The sequence below is a fragment of the Vidua macroura genome, chromosome 12 (assembly GCF_024509145.1).
Source record: "Vidua macroura isolate BioBank_ID:100142 chromosome 12, ASM2450914v1, whole genome shotgun sequence".
In the NCBI taxonomy this organism is placed as follows: domain Eukaryota; kingdom Metazoa; phylum Chordata; class Aves; order Passeriformes; family Viduidae; genus Vidua; species Vidua macroura.
Genome location: NC_071582.1, coordinates 1725436 through 1751344, shown reverse-complemented (window position 1 = coordinate 1751344; position 25909 = coordinate 1725436). Strand labels below are relative to the sequence as shown.

The window sequence follows — 25909 nt, the reverse complement described above, 5'->3', positions numbered from 1 at the left end:
TCTGCTGTGATGAAATCTAGACTTCCTTAGATACAGCTGTCCATGTTAAGTGAAACAAAATGCCTTCCACACCTCTCCTTTGGTCCCTTGTCAGGGAAATGGGAATCAGCACTGCTCCTTTAGCTCTGCTGAAAGTTGCAATCTCTCTAAATGCTATAAAGTTGCACAGTACCCCACATGGACATCAGGCTGTCACAGCCTGATGGCACTGCCACAGGGACACAGGCACACCTGGGGTCTGCCTTGTCCCTCCCAAACAACTCTGGCCAAGCAAAGGTTGTGGAAACCCTGAAAAACGGGGAGTATCTTTTCCTCCAGGTGCTGCATGCGGTAAGCAGAACAAAACAAAGAAAAACAAAACAAATCAGGAGAGACTAATGAATAAAAATAACAGACTCTCTGCTTTTCTCCTTGTAATTTCCCCACCCCAGACAGCTGTAATGTGGAAAGTATTGAAATTTAAATCACACCTCAGCCTAACCTCAGCTGACAGGCTGCCAATGCAATAATCTCAGCCTGGCTATCTTCTCTCAGGGAGAACGACAAACCAACTACAGCAAAGTGATAAATTTTCAATTTTATTTTAAAATATACCAGATGGGAGATTTTATTGGAGTCATAAATATGTCAAAAGCAATGTTGGCATATGATTGGAGATTGCCCCCTCCAAGGGAGCAGCTCTCCTTGTTTAGAAGTGCCATCAGATTCTTAATAAGAGGCTCCAGTTACACTGCAGCCCAACAGTCCCTATATTAAGCCAATTGAATGTTATTTGTCAGACATCTTTTTTCTCTTCTCTGCCAGCTCCAGCTTCTTAAACAGGAGAAATGAGGGTGCTGAGGTCAGACCTAAGCACCACCAGTTTGAGTTCTCATTTTGTTGTTGGAAAATGGCTGAAAAGTATTTGATTTCTCACCAGTATTTGAAAGCAGAATTTCGTGTCAGTCAATGAAGCTTCCTTTGATTTCCTAGAATCCCAACCAGCAGGTGTCAACCAAGTTCAGCCTCAGATTTAAAGTAAATCGAATTCAAGCCCTTAATCCTAGCCACGGGTCAACTTCAAATTACGGAAATAGCACTTGGCCTTAGTCCCAAAATTTCATGTGAGCTAAAACCAGTTCTAAATCCCACCAGCCACTTCCAGAAATTTGAGCTGCCTTTTGTAGCCTCTGCACCTCTCCTCCTTCTACCACTGGTGCTGTGACAGATCACAGTAGTCTAACAGGAAGAAGTCTGATATTTATGCCTTTTCATCATTTCAAAGGTTTTACAGACTGGCTCTACCAGCTATGTCTCTGAGCATAATTCCCACCTTCCAGCTTACTCAGGAAATCCTCATATTCTTATGCCAATAAATTCAAATCAATCAACTCTACCACCAACTGATTCCCATCACCACAGAATCTGCCTCACTGAAATTTTGACACTGAAAACTTAATGCAAAGCAAGTGAAAAATAACAATAATCTGTTATTTTATGTTTTTTTCATATAAATGCTTTGCAGTTTTAATCTTTTAGCCACTAAACTGTAAAAAGGGGATAGAGAATTAGTAAGAGAGCCAATACATAAAATATTACAAAATAATATCCTGCAGTCATAGCCAATCTAACTGTAACAGCACCACAGAGGGCAAGGCAAGAAGGAAACGTAAGCAAAAAGTGACATAACTTTGCAGAGGTTAGAGGTCTGTGGTCTTTTTAGACATTACTTATTCCTCACAGTCAAAGGAGTGCTAGATACTCTTTCAGTATTCTCTCTAACAGATTGATCATTTGCTGTAGAAGGCTTTTAAAAAACTTTGTGAACATAAAACACCATCAGGTACATTTATCACAAAATATCATCCTCCTACCCACAGCCTCCAGTCCTGGACATGCCATTCATTGGTCTTGAAGCAGCAGATGCAGCAAGACAAGCTGAAGCTTTTAGCAGCTTTTTAATCTGAAGGAGCAGATTGAAATAGAAGAATCATACCCATCAGTCTTAGGCCTAAAATATTTTGACTTAATGTACTACACAGTGAGGGCTGGCATTCCTCTGGCTTCTGCAGTGTTTTTGATGGGGACTTGTACAATTCATCATTGATTGGCACAAGGTCAAGGAAATCTGGCGAAGTACAAACCAGCCAGGAAAGAATCCAGCTCGCATTGTAATGCTTTTGACAAAACAGAAACCCATGCTGGGGACATGAAAGAGGGTGGCCTGGCTCTACTCTACCACACTCAGGAGGACTCACTGAGAAATCAGAATTGGCCAGTTCCAACCACATTTGAAACTATCATTTCCCACAATTCTGTCTAACAAGCAGTGATAATGATGGAAGAACACAGACAAAGCTGATTTCAGGAACGCTGCTGCCTTCAAAGGTTAAAAGGTCTGCGAGGCCATTTCCATTACAGAACCTGTGGAACTATTTGGGGCATTAATGCCTCTCAGGGTGCTCTAATGGGCTGATGCACAATAGTACAGCCAAGCTGTGAGTCCTCCAGGACAGAGACTGCAGCTGACTGCACGTCTGTGCAATATTTAGCACAACTGAGCTTCAGCTCTAATAGCAGCCTCTAAGTGTAACCATGCTACAACAATGGGCAGTGTTAACTTAGATAATAAAAATAACGTAATGCATCAGGAGTATCTATGGCATAATTACAAGGTGTATTCAAAGCACCTAATCAAATTGTTCAGCAGCTTAGCATAAACACGGACATAGAGGCAGATACTCCTAGATTAAGGAGCAAATTATGATTAGTGCAGGTATAATTGCCTTGGAACTCCCCACACTTTCAGTCAGGCCAAGGACTAACAGCATGTTCAGGCAAGCACACATTTCACCTTGGGGAAGATAAACCCCGAATACCTGTTTAAGAGCAGTCTGAAAATGCAGGGATCCTTGAGTTCTGCACCTCTGAGCCCAGGAGGAACCAACCTCAGGCAGCTTGGTTAGCTTCAGACTTACTTAAGATGTCTTTAGGGCATTCTCTAGTTAAGATGGTGCACTAGTAAAGTCTATTTAATTATTTGAATAAACTTTACTATTTAATAAGTCACTTAACAAAGGAGTGAACTCATTTTAGGTATTGACTGGTTAACCTACTTGGCAAACAAGTAATATCCAGGCAAGTAGGAATGTTACTTCACCAGGTTCCCCAGTTTCCAGTCCTACCAGTAATGGGCAAACCTGCTGTCTCATTAGAAAGCTGTCCCATTAAATCATTGCAGCACACAGTAACTACAAAGGTATCAGAACATTTTACTGTACTCTCACATTTGGCAGCCACGTGACACCGGTCCACAGAGAAGGCCCTAATATAATCTCAAGAATATAAAATGCTGATATCCAACATCACAGGATCCCATCTAGCACAGGACACCCTCCTTTCCAACACACCACTGAACATCCCTCCAGTGCTGTGAGATGTCACACACTTGTGCTCCTGCTATGTGTCTGTCCACCTTCAGGAAAAATCCAAGCATCAATACACATGTAGAGCTGCAGGCCTGAAAACACACAGACACCTTTAAATGAAGCAGCAGCACCAGGAACAACCCACAGGGGTGGGCAATCAGCAAAAAACCCCATCTGCAACCAGGTCAGCTCCCAAACTCCTGCCAAGACCCTTCCTTTTTGTTTCCCTGATCCTCTTCCCATCCTAGCATCACACCAGGACCTGGACACATGAGCGGATGCAGGCTTCCCTCTGATGCAGCAGCTCCCTTATAAATTACATAACAAATTGAAATGACTTTACGACAGCGATAACAGCATCATCTGTAGTGCTCACGGGTTAATAAACTGTGCCCATGAATGAATATGTGCTGACTCACTAACTAAGCTGCAAACAAGAGCAGTTCATCTCCTCTGCAGTACCCTGAAAACCAGCATCCCTCCTCTGCCAGGGAATTCATTTTCCTTGCTTTGGAGAGGGGGGAAGGAGGGAATTACTTCCTCTTGCTGGCTTCCTGCATTAGGAAAGCCCTGGAGGTTATTTAAATGGGAACTTCAAAGGAGGTGTATGATCGGCTGTTTACTGCTGCAGGAGGCTCATTTTACACTCAGATTTAAAAGCCTCTCTGGCTCTGAGGCAAACAGCATCACTTACAGGCTCCGAGCCTCTCAGATACAGCCAGCTCAGGTGCAGGGGGCCAGCAGGAACCGGACAGACAGAGAAAGGATTTTTTTTTTTTTTTAATGTTGGACAGGAAGGATTTTCAGGCTCAGTAGGGAGTGATAGGGAATGGTTCTCCATGAATAGAGAGCCTAAATGCTCCAAATGTGGAGTAAAAGGCTGTTTGGTGTTTAGGACAGTAAGGGAATTATGAAAAGTGGTTCTGAAGCACACAGACAGGCATAGAGGGAAGACAATCAGAGATGCTCGTGTACTGAGCCTCCTGCACACCTACCACCGTGCCTTTTCATCAGGTCTTGAGGCTACTGTGTATGAGCAGCAATTCCTTCCTTCCATCACTCTTTCCTCCTGGGGATGGCTGGGGGTCAGGCAATGACTTACCTTGGGAAGCCTTATTAAGCAGATTCAGTAATACGGAAGGAAGATTAAATAAAAAATTCCTGCTCCTGGCACTTGGAGTGGAAATGAATTTGTGTCTTTGTTCTCCTGAGCACTGATTTCTCAGTCTGACATCAGGGTGGATTTGGAAGGGAGATGAGGTTTGGAGATAAGGTAATTCCTCCACCACCAGATTAGATCCAGCCAGCACAGTGAGCAGTCCACGTTATATCAAGGCAGCTTAACTACACCCTTTCACAGTTCCACTTAGCTTTGGCCACTGAGAACCTACCACACATGTGAAATTTAACTGGTTAATTTTAATCATGTTTGGAAGTGTGGAGTTTGGGGTTTTATTCCTGGAAGCAGAGCAAATCTCCTCACCTCCATCTGTTTAAGCAACCAAGCACATGGAAAAAGCAGGCAAGAACAAAGAAACCATCTCCCTGCAGAACCACTAAGTTGAATTTGTAAATGCAGGAGATTCTGCAGGTGGGCATTTGGACTTGCCCCTGAAACTCATGATGGCCAAATCACAGAACTATGAATTTTCAACAAACCTATACTTTTTTTTTTTTCCCATGAGCATAACTAATATGGAATCTTCTGAGAAAAAGCCATTTTGACAAATTTTCTGACACGTTCTCCCTAATACTGCCTACAGCAGGAAGCAGCAAGATTACCATGGTAGAAATATCACCTTGTGGGAGAAACAAGCTCCAGGTAATGCCAGCACTTACATATGGTTGGCTATAACTGCTCCAAGCATATTTCAACTTCTGTCTCCATCAGGCTGGGAAATTATCGCATATATATTCATCTGATACAAAGAAAGTGGGCCCTTGGAAGGACTTTTTTTCCCCTCTGAAAAATAAAAAAGGGTTGCTTTAATTAGAATCTACTAGCTAAAAGCCTGGTTTTGGAGCAATTGCATCAATTTTGTTCCATTAGCCACCATATGAAACCGGATCACGATATGTAGTTGAAAAAAAGAAGTAAATGAGAACAGAACAACAAAACCCAAAGCCTAGAAGCAATCAAGCACTCAAGAGTATTGGAGGGGCTGAAGAATGCATCCCCTTATTGATGTATTTCATGCCTTCTCCCATGACTGCAGTGCACAGGAAAGCAGAGGAGGGACAGCCAGAAATGATGGGCTCAGATGAACCACAGGTGCATCTCTACAAGCACTGGTGAAAGCCCTCCATGCCAGCTGATCCCTGCAGCTCCCAAACAGCCATTCCAGATGCCCCACAGGTGTGTGACAGATGCGTTTGCTCTCTCCCAGCTTCACCAAGAACTTTCTGTACTGAGAGCACTGCCTGCACTGCTTCGGTCTCTTGAGGCAAAACTGTATTATGGTTCCACCTGCACCCCCACCAAATACAGTCACTGTATTCAAGGGTGCACAGATCAAACTTTTGTTCAAGTTTTAGATTATTCAGGCTTGCATGTGACAATGGCTGTGTCTTCAAAGTGTTCTGAAAGAAACTAGCTGGAGGGCATGGACATGTTTAACAAGGGACTGTTTTTGCAAAAACTTTCTGTCAGTTTATTCAGACAGATGGGAAGGCTGTCCTCTGTGAAAGGCCCTGTTCTAGGAGCTCAGAGATGAAAAACAAAATGTAAATTCAACAAGTGAATATGCATAAGATGAAAACTTCACAAGATGATTTTATATTTAGAAGCCTTTGCTTGAGAACATACCTACCAACACCAGACATTTAAACTAATGAACCATCCAGACTGACACTACCTCTGAACCTTCTCATCACACCAGCTCAGCAAATTATGTCTCTTGGGAGATCTGGAGTTGACAGGAACCTTTCCCTCTAGGGCAGCAACCTAGCCAGCTCTAGATCTACCAGTGAAGCCCAGATGTGATCTGTTTTCTTCTTCAAATGTCAGACTGGGCTAATAAAACAAGATTTCTTTTGCTGAAGCAGTGCTCAGTGTTCTTCCCTCTCCAGTCAAACTCCTTGGGTCAGCCTGTCATTTGTTCTAAATCTTAAAAAAAACCACAGTAGGAACACATCTCACACTGACTCAAGTGAGGAACAAGACTGAAAGTCAGGAGAAATTAAGTAGCATACAAATAGAAAATATAGATTGTGGAGACTGGTGCATTTAGGACCCTGAGAAACAATTTTTTTTTGCAATGGCTATCATTTACTATGCACAGTCTTGTCTGTAGACATCAAACCCAGACAGGACTCATTAGTATGCTAAATAAACAGCTTTTAAACTGATATAGTTAAATTATATAAGACTATATGGCCACTGACTTTTATATTGGATCATTTTATTAATGAATCCACACCAAAATTAAGAATTTTGACATAAATGTATGTCTACACAGACTACACCCTTACAGTTAAAGATGGTGTAAAATCACACTTCCATTACACTGGTAACTTCTGGTGAGGTGAACAAGCCCAGGCAGGAGGTTATTTCTGGCTACTGCACTCAGTCATGTCATTCATTTTCTCTTATCCACTATTCTTTCCTGATACATTTTCTGACTACTCTGTCATGCAAACAAAACAGGACTGTTTTCAGAAGCTACACAAGACCTTTGCCACCTCCTTGTATAGCTACCAGTTCCACTTGTGCTCTTAAAGGTCAGAGCTTGAGAAAGAAAAATGAAAACAGGATTCAACTGCAAGAGTTGCACTATTTCAGGCGGTACAGCTCAAGCAAAAAAAGACATCATAAGTCTACTTTAAATAATAATTAAAAAGCCAACAAGAAATTACTATTTCCAACCCCAAATCCTCTTAATCATATCCAAAACTACTAGTGGAGTTTAATAGAGAATTAACAGAACAAAGCCTGCAGATTCCTATTCCGGTCACAGTGGTAGTTCCTGGACACAGAGGCTAAGACACAGTCCCCTTTTCAGGCAGCTCTGTCTAAAAGGATGATGATTACTCTTTTCATTTGCACAATGAAGAACTGAAGCAGACAAAAAACAGCCCACTGTCCAAAAACTCTGTCTCCATCAGTTCTTTTAACATCATCATCACTGAACTGAGTATCTTTCACAAATTTGTTGACTGGACCATGAAGTAGAAATAGAATCTGTCACACACAGGGAGCCTGGAAACCAAACCCAGATCCTCTGGATCCAGGCTGAGTCCTCCCACCACACCCTGAGAACAATTCATTGCATTTGCCCATGGTAGTGAAATACTGGATTCAGTGAAATTGCTAGTGGAGGATTTGGGAATCCAGCTGAAATTCCCTATCATAAAAGAAAAATTAGAAGCAGTGACAGAAAGTAACAGAAGTGTTTCTTTAAGTGACAGGACTGACATTTTGGTGATGTGAAGCCTTCCCACTGCTAGGATTTTGAAGTGCTGATATTTTATCATCAAATTGGAAGCCAGCTAGTAAGTATCAATAACATGAGAAACTCAGCAGAGAAACAGTGACCCCATTATATGTGAAAGAGCAGTGCTATTTTAGCTGAAGAAACATATGCTTTGTCAGCCTGGTATACATTGCAGGAGTTCCTCTTGGATTTTCCTCAGGAAGAACCCCCACGCAGACTCCTCTGAGAAGCTGCAGCATTACAGACACTGGATGAGTCTAGGAAAAGCTGGAGACACAGTTTCAGCTTCCATATGGACTGATATCCATAACCACATATATAACCGCTGAAGACTGCAGATGAAATCCTGGCTCCAGCAATGTCAATAACTACATTTTCATTAATTTCACGAGGGCCAAAAACTTTCCACCGAAGCTTTGGCTTTAGAAAACAGTTGATCTAATTGTGAAGTGTTTCCTACAACATAAGTTTGTCAAAACCACATGACAGCAAACTGAACTGGGACAAACCAACCTGATATTTCATATTAGTTCAGGCTAAAGTTGTGCTTCAGAAGAGTCTGATGAAGTTACTGCAGTCTGTTCTCCAAAACACCAGGCACAAGTGACATCGTGTCTCATTCACACTGAACACATACTGCCCAGTAATTTAACATCCAAATGCTTTCTAGTGTTCATGAAACTGTTGTCTGTGCTTTTACCACATAGGAGTTGTAATACCACCTGTGTAAGAGAACTGAACAATTGAGCTTTGTGTCCTAAGGCATCAATGCTGATCTACACCATCCTCCCTCACCAAACAGCCACCTCTGACAGAAGTCTTTATGAAAGTCTGTCATCCTGCACAGTTTGTCCACTTGAAGATGATTTTTTTATCTTTGTCTTTGATTTTTCCTCTTTGTTCTGTTAGTACTTCAGCATTAGAGGAACCCATTTCTTTAACATTATAAATGTCTTAGACTGTAATTCACTTTATGTTCTGCTGCAGTATCACTGAACTCAACTACCAAACAGCCTCATTTGTAAAATCTGACTTCAGAATCCATTTCGCTTATGTTTGCCTGTACTGCCAAGAACATTTGACACAGACTTGGGAACAGACCAGATGCAGTGCCTATGGATCTATTTCCTCAAAGAGAGATAACCCTCAAACTCAAAGCAGTACTACCAGGAAAATACATGCAAGAGATGTGATGAAGAAAACAGAAACATCAGAATAAGGTAAGCATGTCCAGGCATCATTGCCAAGCTCAGCAGGTATGGTACAGAGCATACCTTCACTTCATCTGGCTTCAAATTGCTCCTTTTGCAGGCAATAAAATTACTGCAGAAATCCCAGGGAATAAACTGAGTTAACACCCCATTAAATACAACAGACTTCCAATCCAAGGTAAGGACGTGCCCAGATTAAGCTAGCCCTGTACAAACTGGCCCATGGGTAACATACATCACTTCTACTGACTTATGGTCTGAAAAAAAGAAAGAAAAGGAAAAGCTGAGATGAATTTCTACAAGGTAAGAAAAGATTTGTTCTTTGAAGCATGCTTAAACACAATGTATTATTCCATAAACATTCTTTCTACAGCTGAATGCACACCCCAAGGGAGAAAGCCTGGAATTTATTTTACATATTTTCTTTTATCAGTAACGTGATCTTGCCCCTCATTCCCCTCCCCCAGATTAAGCAGCCTTGATTTTTAACCCTTCAGTTTGTTTTGTCAGTATCTTGCTTGGAAACCAGAGAGAAGAGCGTTGTTGCTGGGTTGATTTGTTGCCCCCATTTCTCAAAAGACAAGATAATTTAAATTACTTATTTCCATAATTTTGCCTTTTCTAAATACTTCAATTGCAGTACTTGTGAGCCCCTTCTAAGTCCACTGGATAGTGACATTCCAGTGACATTCATAAAAAAGACTTTATAAGAAAAATCTTTCTTGGCGGAGCCACCTAAGTCAATTTCAGTTGGTTTTAAGCTGAAACAGCTCAGCACAAAGGAAGAGGGGAAGAGAGAGAAAGAAAGGCAGGACATTCAGAAAAACATACAGATAAGGGCAGCAGCATGAAGCCAGGAGTTATATTTTGATTGTCATGTATTTACTGACAGCCCTAGGTGCTGAAAAGGAGATAACTCCCTACAGTCGGCGCTCCCACATCAATTCAGTGTGCAGTCTCATGAAACTGGGAGCCAAAATGCAAGCAGGATACCTCCAGAGAGCAGCTCCTGCTTTCCTTCCTCTCCTCTCTGATCCTCTTGCTCACTTCACAAAAACCCTAGTGCTTGCCAGACTTTGACGGATCTCAGCCAGTTCACAAAACACAGACAACGTTCTACAACAACCAGAAGCTGTGGAGTTTTTTAGTATTTTGATGCATTCGTGAAGCTCAGGGCTGGACAGGGCTGCTCCTGGCTGGAGTAAGACCATAGAGAAGCAGCTCCCACCTTGCTGTACACCTGAGAGCTGGTGGGGCTGATGAAGTGTGAAGCTGCTGCAGGCTTCCAGAACAAAAACCAGCTCTGCAAAGACACAGTACTGTGTAAATACCAACAGCTGCAAAGCTTCCATTCCATGGATTTATGTATTCATAGCTCCTGCTAGCTCCAAGTCAGCCAGGCTGATTTTGCCAACACACAGAGACAGCTTTAGCCAACCAGAAATCTTTATCACAGCCATCCTTGCTGTCAGAACGATGACCTCAAAGACAAGCTAACTCAGGTCATGTTTTCTGTGTTGCTCTCCTTGTAACAAGGAATACTTGCTGAACCACTTTCACCCTGACCAGCTCCCAAAGAGTGGTAGGAAAAGAATAATGCATCTGCATGAAACAAAGATATGAATCTATTAAAAAAAAAAAAAAAACCCAGATACCAAAACCCTGAGAAACTGTCATATGCCTAGAACAAAACCAGGGAAATTACTTAAATTTTCATATGCAGAAGCTCTGGCTCTGGCCTTCACTGCCAGGCCACCTCACTCTCATTCCAAGATACCAGGATGGATGATCAGAGGGCACTGGTCCCCACAGGAGGAAACTGGTTAAGTGGATAGAGGTTTCAGATCCCTGGAAATGCATATTTACCACATAACTGTGAAGTCCTGAAACTAGGGTGCAGCTAGAATTGCATTTTCACATTTGCTACTTTTTCTCCTCAAAAGCACTTCAAGAATGTATGGAATTTGCAGGTCTGAATTCAAACTTACTGAAGCTGAAAAGTCAATCATTTCTGTACTGGCAGTAAGTGAACATTAACCTCAAGAATAAAGGCAAATTCCATTCTTGTATTCTCTTCTTCTGTCCTTATCCTACCAGGTCCCTTCACAGATTTTTAACAGGGTGAAGATAGAAGGCAATTCTTATCATCTTCATCACAAAAGAAAAAAACAAGGACTGTAAACAGAATTTGTCTCTGTGCATCTACATATACCTGAGCCACTCATCATTAATGCCAGTAAGCAAAAGGAAATTTAACCCCTTCCTCATGCACATCAAGTTCCTACATGTGCCTAAAAGCCACAGACCACTGTACAGCAATTACTCCTACAGGAGCAGATGCTTTGCTTGGGTCAAAGTGATTTAAGAGAACTGAAATCTTTGGACGACCATGTCAACACTCTCCATAAGCAGGTGTTGAACACAAGGAATACAGCCTGTGTTGTGCTGCATGTACAACATTCATCCTAAAAGCACCTCAGTCCTTTCTGGGAAAGGTGTTAGATTAATTTTCCAGAGCTTTTCACTTTCCTGGAGTCAGCCATCCTGCTGGCCTGCACTTTTGATAAATTTCCTGCTAATCTGCCCCCAGCCCAAACAGTTTACTTCTCTTCCTTCAATATTCAAGACTCAAAACCAACATAGGCAGGAATTTGAAATGTTATTGAGAAAAGGAACTTCCTGTGAGAAGAATCCAAATACTGATACAGTTGTTAACACCCACTTTGAAGGGGGAGGGGTTGAAACAGTGTTTATAGGCCTTGAATTTCAGCTGGGGATTTCTTTGCAAGTGTCTTGGGCTTAAGCAGTATTTCAAATAAATTAGATGAGGGAATTCTCTCTTGATTAACACTAGAACAGATTTAATAAAACTAGAACTGCTGATATGAGATAGAAAGAGAAACCCCACAGGGCTATTGCTTCAAAACAAAAACTAGAACTCTCACTCTGATTTCCAGCAAGTCAGATATTCAGTGGGTGTAACATTGTTCCACTCAATTTAAGGAAACCAGATGGTATCTAGCAGCCCAGGATTTGGACAGGTAGAACTCTTTTTCATTAAGGTTTTAGAATCCAAATTTATAAACAAAAAGATCACAAGGACTGCAGTGCACAGACATATTTCTAGGGACAAGTGAGAATGCCTTTTGCCTTCCACAGCACGCATGACCATTCAGTAAACAGAATATTTAACAGCTTAGGAGAAGAGCTATTTAATCGACAGGAAGAGACAGCAGAGACCCTTACAATTACCTTACATCTTAGAATAATTTGCATTTTTACATCTTCAGACACACAAACCATTAGTGTCTGCAAAGTAAATAGCAAAAACACCCAAACCTCCACAGCATAAGAATTATAGGTTAGTTAATAAAACCCATAAATCAGTTAGTATAAATGCTATGCCTTTTATTACATAATGGATGTGGATACTTCACCACACACTGAAATGGCACAGTTCATATAAAATCCAGGGATTTTGCAATTAAGATAGCAAGTCATGAATGTATTTAAAAAAAGGTTAACATTTTAAAAACCTCAATACTATCAGCAATGAAGGAGAAAAAAGCAGCAAAACTCTTGATGGTTCCCAAGCAGAAAGATTCTATAGCAAAAGTAAAGGAGAGGCATCAATGTACTTCTGACTCTGAAGGATTCAACTGAAATGAAGCAGAGGTTAAAAAGACCCAATTTCAGATTCCAAATGAATCCACACTCCACATTATCAACAGGAAGCTGCCTGAGCAAAGAGGAAGTGATCTCTTCTCTTAAGAGCCCGAAGGCCTCAGATTCCCTCCAACTTCCCTTAGATGATAATTAATCATCAGTCCAATTGCCCAGCTGCAGAGTAAACAGGGGGGAACAAACAGGAACAAACAGCGGAAGTATTACACCACGTTGTCTCAAATTGAGCATGATTTACCACCATCTGCTCCTGGTGCCACAAACAGGAGCACAGTTACAAAGGAATTAGGTGTTTCTCTTGTTATGAACTCACTGCTGTTTTGCTCTTACGCTTTCCTCTGGCTGTGCACCTGTCTTGCTGTTCCTGTCTCCAGCTCCAATCCAGCCAGTGTCGCATGGCAGATAATTCTCCTATGCAGGTTTTCCCTACATTCCTTCTACTTTTAGTATCTTTGCCATTACACAATTAGTGGTTTTAAAAATGTCCAAAGCATTCTAAATCTCAATGTAGTCTGTCCCAGGAAGACGACAGTATCAAGCCTGTTGGTATAGACAGGCCAGGCATTAATCTGTCAACCAAAATAATGAGATGTGACCACAAATGTAGCATAAAGACATGGCTGCTCATAGCACTGTGACTTCAGAAAGAGCATCAGCAGAGGCAGAAGTTATCCAAACTCCTCCACAGAGCACCTACACCAAGTACAAATGGCATGAGGCTACAGTCTGCTCCATTCTCAGCCAGCAGGTGGGTAAAGAGAGGATAAAAATCTAATAGGGGAAAAGAAAATCAAGTGGGGAGCAATAGTTATGATACAGAAGGTTCTTAAAGAAAATCACTCTGATGGTGGAAAATTAGGGAGGATAAAGGAAGACAAGGATGTAAAAAAAGGGCTGAGTGAGAGATATGACATTTTTTAAGTTAGTCAAGCTGGGGAAAGGCCCTGACAACCATTAGCTATAACCAAAAACTCTGACACTTTCATCACTGTAAGTAATTACCAAAATTCCTTCAGCTTTTCCAGAGGAAGACACTTAGGGTGGAGAGGTGGAAGAGGCACATTTCCGTTCAAAGGTTAACATGGAATTGCCAAAATCTCTGACAAGAAATCAATGGAGTAGTAGTTCTTTCATGAAAATGCAGTTAAATTGAATCAGAATGGATTCAGCGTTGAACAATTTTAATGAAGCAGTGTCAAACAAGCACATCAACTTCTTAGAAACCAAGGAGCTCCAAAGTTTAATTACAAAAACATCGTACAGAAAACTTGGCATTTAAACAATTCCAAACATGTTAATCCAGCAAATGGATTCTGCTTTCATATATTTCTCTTAACATTTCTGCAAGTGACAAAAGCATTTTATTCCGCTCTTCTCCTTGACACCCACTTCATTTTTTTTTTAATCAGTCAACACTGAAAACTGTAAACTGAAGTGACACTCTGAAAACACTGGAAAGACAAAATCCATTTTTATAGGGTTAATAAACATAAATAAGAAGCTTCTTAATGAGACAAAACATCATCTGTCACATCATCAGTGAGCAAGAACTCAGTCTTCTCCCAGCTGCTTCAAGATGGATAATGTACCCCACCTCCTTCCTTGTGGGAAAAGGCAAGAGATTTGTCAGCCCCAGCTAATAATATCACCTTAAATTTCCTATCCCACAACACTTGCATGCTTCTCAGCAGAGATGGATGAGCAGTATCCACGAGCAGATTTCTGTAAGCAGGCAGCCTGAAGCCATCTGACCCTACTGATGGATTGGATAGGTTACAGCCTGGAACTGCAGCCTACATTACATGGAATTTCTGGAGTCTTTATGGGATACAACTCCAGGTATTAGGTAGGATGCCACAGACAGAACTTCAGGATTTTGTAAATCAGTTTTGGCTATGCAGCGCATTTTGGCCACTTCAACAGAGAGTCAAACATCACCAGTTCTAAAAAACCAAGATACATACATGAGATGAAGGTGTAGGTGCTTCTACTGGAGGCATTAACAACCTCTAGGATTCACAACATTCATTCCAGAACCCACTAAAAAAGTTCATGGCAGCATCAGCTGGTCTCATCCATGCTAAGGAGAGTGGAAGTCAATGCAGCAAACTGAGGTTCCTTTTTGTGAAATCTTGAAAGCAAAACAGATAACAAGAGAAAGGAGTTTCCTCTCTGAAGGAAGACTTGATTTACATGGAAATCGTTGCTTCTTGGCTACAGCAATAACCCCAGGAGTAAGCTGAGACCTGGCATACAAGGTGCTGACCTGAAGATGGCTCCAGGCCAGCATGTCCATGTGTACAGGGCAGGAAAAGAAGAAACTGGTTTTTAATCTTCAAAATATTTGCGTCACAAGTACATTAAAGTGATGCTGACAGCAACACGCTCCAGTAACAAAAGTAACCTCCACATCATAACGGGGAATCCTAACAGATGTTTTGAGCAGGAGCAAAGAGATTGTCATGTGGGAGCAAGAGCATTTCAACCACCCCCATAAAGCCCAGAGATGTCCAACAAGTGCTGAGCCAAAGTCAGAATCAACAATTTGACAGGAACCAAAGAGCAGGCAAAGTTTTGCACAAGCCAGTGCAGACAGTGGGTGCCTCAGCTCTGCCAGGAGGTGTGGTGTAGCTCAGCAAGATCAGACTCAAACATGCAGAGCTCTAGTCAATGCAAGTGAAAGGGTGAAAGGCCATTTAGGTCAGCTGAACACAAAATGCTGAACGCTACGGGCTCCATGGGCAGTACTTGGACTGTACAAAAGGTGAGAGCAGAAACAAGCTGTGATGCTGAGATCTGTGAGCTATGTGGACCTAGCTGCTAATAACCTTCTCTGCTCTAATAATACATGCAAAAATATATGTGCTGCTTCCAGACACATTGATTCCCAGCACAGCCATTTCAGGAGGGCAGGGAGGGAAAAAAATGCAATCCTCTGCCCATCTTGCTTTTTATAGAAAACTGCTTTCCCCATGAGATCATTCTCTCAAAAACAAGGCAATAACATTAAATTAGACTGAACAATGTATCAGAGGAAGGGTAAGCTTTGTGGATTTAGTCTAAACTGAACAATCCCATTTTCCCTGCTGAGAGGAACTAATGTTTCACTTTCTATCTTGATTTCCACTGATCTTTGTGATAGTAAAATGCTCCAGCAAACATTTTCAAGAGATAACAGGAGACCTTCACAGAAGAGCAGGATGCAATGTGCAAGAGAGGTGCTTGAAGAGAGGGGAGAGAAGAAGTCTGTCTCATAGTAGAATCGAGTCACAAAGCATCAACCACAGCCAGTCTCTAGCAGGGCAAACTCACATCATAGGAATCGCAGGCTAAGACAAAAAAAAAAAAACAGGATTCTGCTTAAGAAAAGCTCCTATAAACATAGCAGGAGGCGTAGGACAAGACAGTGCACCAAGGAAAGCTCCCTGTTAGAGCAGAGAACACAAGCACTGCTATCCAGTGCAAGAATCAGGGAACAAGATCAAAAGAAGACAACTGAAGTGAAGGAAGGTAACCCCACAGGATAAACAGGAAAACAAAATAAAAGACACTAGAAGACATTAGGCAATATAACACATCAAAGTTATTACTACAACACATACGCTGACTCCATTTCACAAGCTGAGATTTCATCTCCACAGCCAGCCAGTCCACAGAACGCAGGCACCCTCACACCCAGCAAAATCCATAAAAAAATGTAGATTGCACAAAAGTTGCATGCTCTTAAATGTTCACACAGAGGACAGTTCCAAAGGTTTAGTGGGCGGTGTCCGTGGCTTCTTAAGATCTCTTAATGCATTGATCTGTTTGTCTCCCTGACAAAACACACAGGCAGGGCCCAGGACAAACCTGCCATCCTGCCTCCCACCCTAGGCTTGCCCCCATGGCTTCTTATTCCACACTGGCCAAAAAAATTTTGTAAAGCTTCCCCGGGTCACGAGACCTGCAGACGAAACAGAAAAATAAGGGTTAGAAGGCTACAATGTGCCAGGACTAAACAGGCACTGTGACATGGGATTCTGGGTGTTTGATCTGAAAACACAACATTCAGGATAGTAAAGCAGCCTCTGAAGACACAACCAAACTGAGTTGCTGTTTCCATCCAGTGCTAAATAACAAAACCCTTCCTCTTCTTCCCATATACTGTTTGCACAAAGATGTTTTTTACCATGCAGTACAGAAAAAACAAAATATTCACCAGCATGATCAAATAGTCCCTGAACACAATGTACTAAGCCACCAAAACCCAGATCTGTGAAAGAGCTGTTTTCAGGAGCATTATGGCACAGTTTTCTGTGGTATTGATTTGTGATGTGTCCCAACCTCAAACAGACCACTTGGTTGACAGAGATTACATTTATCATTCATATATACATATGCACATTAACAAAGGAACACTGATGATGACAGTTTGTTGATACAGTTTATCATGTGCCAGATGAGTCTTTTATCCAAAGCTTCCTTGTTTTCCAGGGAATCTCTACCATTTTCTAGGTTTGCATCCAACAAAATCCAACCATCTTCCTTCCAAAATTTTGTCTCAAAATATAATCATTGCCACGTGAAAGTCAGTGTAATTAACAGTCCCATTAATTACTTGGTCATTATATTCAGTTACATGCATGTCGTTATCCAGTGAAACTATGTGATTATTAATCACATTTTTAATTGCCTAACACTGTTTTGCTGCTGAAAAGAAGGAAGGCATTGGTAGAAAAAAGAAAAGAAAGGAAAGAATAGAGGTTGGAAGGAAGAATTTAAAGCAAGAATTACTTTTTCTAAATCAATTACAGCCAAATCTAGGCTATCCAAGAAAATTGTATCCATATGTTTAGGAACACAGGAATTGTCCATCCTTTAGGAAAACTGAAGCCACCTGGCAAGAGAATGAAAGTCTAGATTTTAGTCGCTTTGCGATATGATTTTTCTAGCAAGGTGCTTAAAGGACAAATATCCATTTCTGGGCCTGGCATGTCCTTCTAACAACTGATGGATGAGAAACTGCTTTCCTTCTTAGCCATTCTGTAAAACCACCCCTCCCAATTCTCTTTCTGAGCCTGAGAACTAATTGAAAACAGTATACAAAAAGGAGGAGGTTGATGAGCTGCTCAAAAATCCCAGACCTGGATCGACAAGCTGTTCCCTTCACAAATAGCAGCAGTAAAGGCACTTCTTTATTCTGCTGGGAGCTCAGTCATCTCTTAGAACTACAGTCCGTTCCATCTGGCTACCCTCCTGAAGGACAATGATCTCCCAGCTAAAGCCACACTATAATGGGAAATGTGTAATTAACTGTTCTACACAGCACCACAAAAGGTCAGAACCAGAAAGGATGAAAAGCCCTGTCTTCATATTTGCAGATGGCACAAGGCAGCTTTATTTGCATTTCTAAACGCTATTCAAGACCTGTACAGTAGATTTCTACATAATAAATGCCTGAAGAATGAAGGTATGTACTTTGTTGAAATAGAAATAGGCAAACTCCTCATGGCTGCCTAGCATCGTGCATCATGGGGAAGTGGGGGAGTGAGAGGTGTGGGAAATGCAAAGCAGCACAGTAATGCAGAAAGACTGGTATTTACTTCTCTGTTAATTTGTTTTTCTACTCTGTTCTCTATGACAGCTTTCTAAGCTGTTAAACAACAGCAGGAATACAGAACCATGAGCTCAATAATAATCTATGCACAAGACACATAAACATTAGTGCCAGCAAATGCTATGTACAGCTTGAACCATACCTCAGTGTTCCATTTGTATCTAAGCCTTCCTAATTACAACAGCTTGACTACAGGTGCCACTGAGCCGAGGTAGGGTATTTTCAGTTTATAAGAGAATTGAGTTCACCTGTAACCTCTTGAGACAAATAGAATTTCCCCGTGGCCATCAGTTTCTACAATTACTGCTAAAATCTTCAGATTTACTTCACTCAAGAAAGTAACCTTCTTCTAAATTAGTCACCCTGTTACCATTCTGTCAGAACTCTTACTCACCTTATACAAATACATAAAGATCTTGGAGCTAAAGGGAATTTCAGAATCCTTTAAAGCCGTGGAATCCTTTCAACCCAATTTGACTTTCATTAAGACAACCTGCTCCTGCAGCTTTGAGGAAGAAACCTTTTTGATTGTACAATATGGTGATCAGCACAGGCATCAGCAGCAGAACAGGTGCCAAAGGCAGGGAGCAGACCCCACGAGCAGCCTGGGAGAGAACACCTACCCCGTCACTAACGCTCCAGCCTGTTCACCACGTCCCGCACCGTGGCGATGAGGTTCTCGTTCTCCTGTGGGTTGGCCAGGATAATGCTGTGCAGTCTGTTCATGTAGGAATCAATCGTTTCCATCGTGGGGGTTTCCCCGCTGCCTACAGTGAACACAGTGAAATGAGCCACAAGCTATTTGGATGACCACAGCAATTCAAAAAAGTTAACACAATGCTAAGGGTAATTTGTGCCAACACAGAAACTGCTATAGGAGGTGATTTTGCTATGCACCACCTCTAGTGACAGATTCTGCTAAACAATGTCCTCCTAACTCCACAAAGTGAGTAGCTCCAAGGATAGCAGGACTAATGAAGCACGGTTCTCTTTGATTTGGGTCTCACAGTTGATTATAACAAACTCTTTCAGCTGGGCATTCATAGAATCTAAGTGGGTTCCCTGGCAGCTGACAATACAGACACAGCCTTTATTTTAATCAAGGAACTTGCAAGTCCTGTCTATTCTATTCAATAACATTTTCATAAAACAAGTGAAGGAGAGCCAGGACTGAATATGTGTCTCACTTTATTAGGAAGAGCAAGAGTAATAAGAAAATAAATGTCATGTTGAAATAAGGCACTGACTGTATGCATTTTAGTATTCTTCCCCCTGCATGCATTTTAGTATTTCATTATCCCATGCAACAACAGCTCAGAAACGGCCGAGAGCGCAGAAGTACGACAGCAGACCGCGTGCTCTCAGCCCAGGAGATGACGAGAACACGAGCAGCTCCATCTCCCAGGCTCACCTGGCAGTGGGACTCCAGCGAAGCTGCTGGTGAGCGCCTGGCGCAGGGTCTCCAGGTGCTGCTGCAGCACGGTGTTGCGGCTCCGCTCCTGGATCACGTCCACCTCCAGCTTCTCCACGGCCGTGCGCATGCTCTCCACGTGCTTCTGCAGGGCCGCGTTCCTCTCCTCAAACTCCATGTTGGATTTGCGCAGCTGCCGCAGCTCCGCCTCACGGGCTGCGAACATCAACCCATTCCCAGAGAGTCAAAAGCTGCTACAAACATCTCTAGGACCGGCAGGCAACGAGACAAAGAGTGCTCGGCTGATAATTGCAAATGGTGCCATTGTGGTTTAGAGATAAAGAGCATCACGTCATGGACTGACAACAGCACCTACAGCCGCACTTTATAGAGATCATTCCTAGAGAGAAGGCCAACTCGAAAAACATTCAAAGCATCAGAATTGAAGTGATCACTTTACAGAGATCATTCCTAGAGAGAAGGACAACTCGGAAGACATTCAAAGCATCAGAATTGAAGTGAATGGGGGAACTGATCAGGAAAGAAAACTGCAAAACTGATTTCAAATGCGATCAGAATGACAAAGTTTAGCAGCAGTGCCAAGAATCCTGCAAACATGACACCAGTTACAAAAACAATCTTCTATTGACCATGGAAAGTATCGGAATCTAAATTCTGTTCAGTCAAGAAAGTCTTCAAGAAATCTGGCAAAAAATACTCAACTCTTGAGACACACAGAAATGAAAACCAGAGTAACAGAAAATCAGTGTAATCTTCCACATATGGGGGGAAATAAAATACTGCTAACCAGCCTGGAATCACCATCAGGATAGATCTCAGATACTTCTTAGTCCTATAGAACAGTAGACACAGCTTGAACTGGCTGGACTAAACATCAGAAACACTCTCAGAAAAGTCTAATTTGGGAAGACAATGCCAGGAAAAACTGCTTTTCAGTCATTGTGTATATACAGAGGTAAGGTAATAGCAGAAACTATACCCAAGTCTTTACATGTGCTGAGATAGGAGAGTGCAAGGACTCTTCAGCTGGACAGCATTTGCCAAGAATTTTGGAAAAGCAAGGAGGAAAGTGTCCTGGAAAAGTTAAAATTACCTTTACTATGATTCAGGAACTCTTCTGTGAAGATTGGGATATCAAAGACAGATCTCTCCTTTGTATCTGCTTCTTTCTACAACAGAAAGAGTAATAATGTAGCTAAACAGTTTGTTTTTAGGAATTCATTTAACTGTTTTGATCATTTTGAGAATAAAAGGCCAAGGAGACCAAAACCTGAGGCAGCTAAAGCTGTATGGATTAAAGACACTTCCAGCTCCTACCAAGAAAGGCCAAAGGATATGTCTTAGATTTTCAAGATCTAGGTTTAATCAAACATCATCATTAAAAAATAACATACAACATACTAAAATACACCTATTTCATCCTAATGGCATTATGAATGAGAATTATTCAGTTTTAAAACCTATCTGAATGCATTTATATTTTCCACCATCAATCGACATTTTGTGCAATAGTCTTTACAGGAATATCAACAAACAGGAGACAGAATGAGCAAAATGCACAATAAGTTTCATGGCTCTTGGCCTTTCAACACCAAAGCAAAAAAACGAGAAGCACATTTAAATCAGGAAATGCTCTACAATTTAGTCAAAAAACTGTACAAAATGTGATTTGACTCAAGGCAAAAACCCCCTACTATAACATACATCAGTCACCACTTCTAAATCAAGAGGAATTAATGCTTGTTTTAGCACCTGAATTGTTATGGACAAAGCCAACACAAATTTGGTGTGATAAACTGCAGCAACTACGATCAACCTGTAACTTAACACAGAAATAAAGTTAAGCAGGAAAGTGTCTGTGGGGAACAAAAGCTTTTCACAGCTCTCAAACACCATGGCTGATAATGTGCCACAAACTCAGCATCCAGAATTGCAGTGTTACAGTGACTGGTGTCCTCCAGCAGACACCCTCAGTGTTTGACAGCTGATAGGGGAATTCTGGCCCCTGAATTCAGAGTACCACAGTGGTGTCTGCCACACAGAGGGGTACATGGGCTCACCTGAATGCCATCTGACAGCCAACCAAGACAGACAAGACTAGATGGAACTACAGCTACTCCGTTTTTCCCTCAGGAGACAAACTGTCCACTGATTGCTTTTAAAGATAAGCTAGCTTTTATTGTGTGGCACAATTACAGTTGAGGAGCTCTGTATTTACTGAGTGAGAATTCAAACCTCACTTGGCCTGAATCAACTGGAGACACATGAGAAACAGGGAAGACTGGAGGGAAGGGCAACTCTTCCCAGCTCTGTGAGGCACAGTAGGGTTTATGATCACAAGTGCTTTCCACTGAAGTTTTTATAAGTGCTGCTACAGGGCAAATGTCTCAAGAGTATATTTAGAAAAAGAAGTCACACACAGAAGCGTGAATAATGCATTTGTTTTGTCTGAACACTGCCTACATGGCTAAGAATTAATTTCACCCCAAAACCTAGGATCTCAACATTAATGTGCACTAAGAAATGTTGGCAGTTATGAAGCTTGGTTAGAACACTTATAAAACATCTATCTTAAACATTCTAATTCATGCTCACTGTTATTATCTGTGTACAAAGAGCCACTGGCTTGCATCATCCCTGGCTCCTACAGAAGAGATGGTGGAGGAGACAGTACTGCCAATACAAGAAGATATTGTCTTTGCAGACCTAGGATACAGGTTCTTCAGGTAAAAGCTAAAAAATATTAAGGCTTAGATGTAACTGTCTAGCTTCCAAAAGGCAAGAAATTCTACTAAGCAGAAGAGTGATCATTAAAACCATCAGCACTCTCCCATTACAAAATACATTACCCAGCACATAAAAGATCCTCTTGAGAACCCTGAAGTACTTAAGGCACTCTGAGGTTCACTGAAGATTAAAATCCTAAGGCTTTGATTCCCTCCTATTGGAAAGAACCCAGTCTGTTCAGTTCACGTATCATTCAGTCATCCCTCAAACCAAAAGAGAATCAAAATTCTTTCTATCATTTACCTTAAATAAGACTGAGATGTTTCAAGAGTCAACAATCTCATCTGGTTATTAAAACTGAGGTTGAACTTTGAAGACTCTGCAATGAATCAGACTTGAGGTTCTTAGAGACTTGGTGAAGTATAGTAATGCGACAGCTGAGATTCTGGGGGGTTTAAGTTCACCTTTGCTGCCATGGTCAGGCTGCAGACAGTGGAAGGAACACATACAATAAATGTACTATTCCATTAAATGTTCTCAGAGTAGGTACCACGAGGCAACCCCTGCTCTCCTCAACCTGTGTGCACAAACCTTTGAAAGCTTTCCAGTAACAAGTGTAACTAACTGCATGACGCCAGATCCACTTGGAATCAAGCAGCTTGAGCAAATAAACAATAACAGAACAATGGGGAACAATTATCCAAGGGTTTAGTCACTGCTGATGACAATAGTTCCAGTGTATATTGCTATATGTGATATTTATGAAATTACAATTTGAAGGAAGAAAAATGTTCTATTTCATGCCCACAGATGAGCTCAGGGGACAGTGCGTGCATGTTTTTCAAGGCAATATCCATTATAAGTTCTCTCTCATCCTGTAGTTATATTTTATTATAATCAGTATTTTAATTGCCCATCATGAAACTCTTTAGAGGTCAACTCTATGTACAATGTTGAAAATATCTTCAACATCAACTCACAGAAACTACATCATATACACTTAAGTGGAGGAAGGTAAAGAAAAAAGCTTTCTTTGACCTTATTTTCTTATAGTCTCTCAAGAAATAATTTCATCAGCTTGTACCTGCTAAACACAAACACAGCAACAGAAGTCAGTGTGGACAGGAGAAAACAGCAAGATAACAAAGAGCTTTAGCCTCACTTCCAGTAACAACTTGAGCAGACACTTCTAAAAGCAATCTAAGTTTTTTCTGCTTATTCCTCACCTATACAGGATTATAATACTTCACTTCCCTGCACAAAAGATGCAAAAGCACATCAGGTGATAAGCAGGTGGGATTTTATAAACATAAAGGTGAAAAACACCAAGTAGTCAAAGGCACAGTTCAGAGTAGGATGTCTGACTGACAGGTTGATGTTCAGCTGTATCTGATGAAGCTTAAACGTCCTACAGGGTGAGCAGAACGTGTTTTTAACTGCATTTATGATGTGAAAGATCAGCAATGATAGCTTGAATTAGAAGGCTAAGAGGGAAGACTCCAAATCTGTAGTTTGCCACTTGTATAACTTAAATGTTATGTAACAGTCACAGTCAACCTAGAACTTGAAGCCTTCAGTTTTTGTACAGTTCAAGACAAACTTGGATTCAGTGACTGTAGAATCAGAAAACTTGGGGACCATGTACTTCTAGATAATAGATAATCTCACTGCAAGCACTTCCTTTAGGAGTTAATAAAAGGCATATAAAAAACATGCTACCAAAACATTTTCCTGAAAGTGAAATGTACTTTCCTTCAAGACCAGTAGCTGCCTCTCAGCAGTGCTCAGCCTTGTCACTATTGTAATGAACACATTAGAAGCAAACTGGATTGCTTTCCCAAGGCAAAAAGCCTCACAAAGAAAAACAGATCTTTCAGAAAGCCCTATTGCTTACAAGTGAAGAGGCTGTGTATAATCAAGATTTTTTTTCATTGCTCTTTGTTTGCAATTTATTGGTAACCATTACAGAAGCACTGTGGCCCTAGGTAATACAACTGGAGAAAGCTGCAGTTTCTCTCAAGGAGAGAGAAACCACAGTCAGCCAGGACACACAAGATTTGTGGTAAGATGCCTGTGCTGTAGTTGAGCTCTACCTCCAGACATTATCACTCTTTTCCAATATTTACATATGCAGAGGGCAAGGGAGGGTAGGAGGAGGTTTAAGCCAGAGATTTTCCAATTATTTGGTTGCTTTACCCATTTCTTCTCAAGGAAGCCACAAGCATTTGTGTTACTGCAAAAAAATAGTACCTGAAAACAGCCACCTAAAGGTGCTAATTTGGCAGGCTTATTGAGGTCTCACAGTATCTTTTAATTCTTAACATTGCATTACAAAACAATGTAATGTGTATCCTATGCTCCATTCATCATTTGTACCTACCCAAGACTTAGCAAATATAGTTTTGTCAGACCAATGAATGTAAGAATACTCAGTCGTTTCTAACTTTTCAAAACCTGCATTAGGAAGAGGAAGAATTTACACTCAAGTTCTGACAAACTGGGTTTTGACTTCACTAGAAGTTTTATTTCACCTGAATGTCTACCCACTGATGTAAATGTAGAATAAAGAGGTTTACCTCATGATCATGAGCTGGCTGTCTTGCTCCATCTGAAAAAGAAAACAAGCAAGAAGTCTCTCAAAAAAACCACAATTTATGAAAACAAGAAGCAAAGAATTAAGGCAGTTACACAACCCTAATTACACAACAATTCTAGACAGACTTGTGCAGCTTTCCTCCAAAGTCACAGAGAAGCTGTGTCTAACTTTGATGTTCTTAAAGCATATCCTTCAACACAATCTAGACACAGTTAATTTCACGTAAGTCTAATTCCCTTTACACAGAGCTGAGGTAAATACCACAGAAAGAACACATTCACTTTTTAACCAGCCTTTAAATCCAAGGCTTTAAAGGAGTGTCAGGCTACAGGACTGGCTGGGAACCTTCTATTGTTCTAGCTAGGCACACACTTTTGTCCCATTCAATACCTTGTCTGTGTGATTTGCCTTTCTGTCTGTCCTGTGCTTTCCTGCTAAAGACTTTGTAGGCTTCAGTCTTCTGATACTGCTCCAGCTCCCGCATGTAACGCTCCTTATCTCTGTCTGCTTCATCAAGGTATCGCTGAAACAAAAAAGTCCAAGGGGGGTTTCAGGGAGTTTCCTCCCCTTCGGGAGGAAGGGAAGAAAAACAACTTGTCAAATGAAGTGCTGAAGCATTTCACCTATGCAAACAGGAGAGGAGTGAAGAAACAATGAGGTGCAAAGACATAAAATGTCTGGGTAAAATGACTGTATTCTGGTGTCTCATTTTCTCTCTCTTTTTTATAATAACTATTCTCTTAATTTTTTTTTTTTTTGCTAGGCCTAGGAGTAACTTGCTACTAAGCTACTCAACTCAGCTGAACATTAGTGACATGTTACA

At 41.2% G+C, this 25909-nt stretch overlaps 1 protein-coding gene across 4 annotated transcripts in view; it reads right to left on the bottom strand.

Moving 5' to 3' along the window:
- Nucleotides 1–25909, bottom strand: part of HMG20A (high mobility group 20A) — a 176177-nt gene that overhangs the window by 123601 nt on the left and 26667 nt on the right. For 2 of the 4 annotated variants that reach the window (XM_053987988.1, XM_053987989.1), the window contains 6 exons: nucleotides 25477–25609; nucleotides 25067–25098; nucleotides 20857–20932; nucleotides 19743–19958; nucleotides 18955–19098; nucleotides 12435–16678 (listed from right to left, as the gene is read on the bottom strand). In XM_053987988.1, the coding sequence (XP_053843963.1) occupies nucleotides 18962–19098; nucleotides 19743–19958; nucleotides 20857–20932; nucleotides 25067–25098; nucleotides 25477–25609 (594 nt within the window). In that variant the 3' untranslated portion in view covers nucleotides 12435–16678; nucleotides 18955–18961. Of the gene's footprint in view, nucleotides 1–12434; nucleotides 16679–18954; nucleotides 19099–19742; nucleotides 19959–20856; nucleotides 20933–25066; nucleotides 25099–25476; nucleotides 25610–25909 lie in introns of those variants that run through there. The other 2 variants (XR_008438941.1, XM_053987991.1) reach the window with 2 other exon arrangements.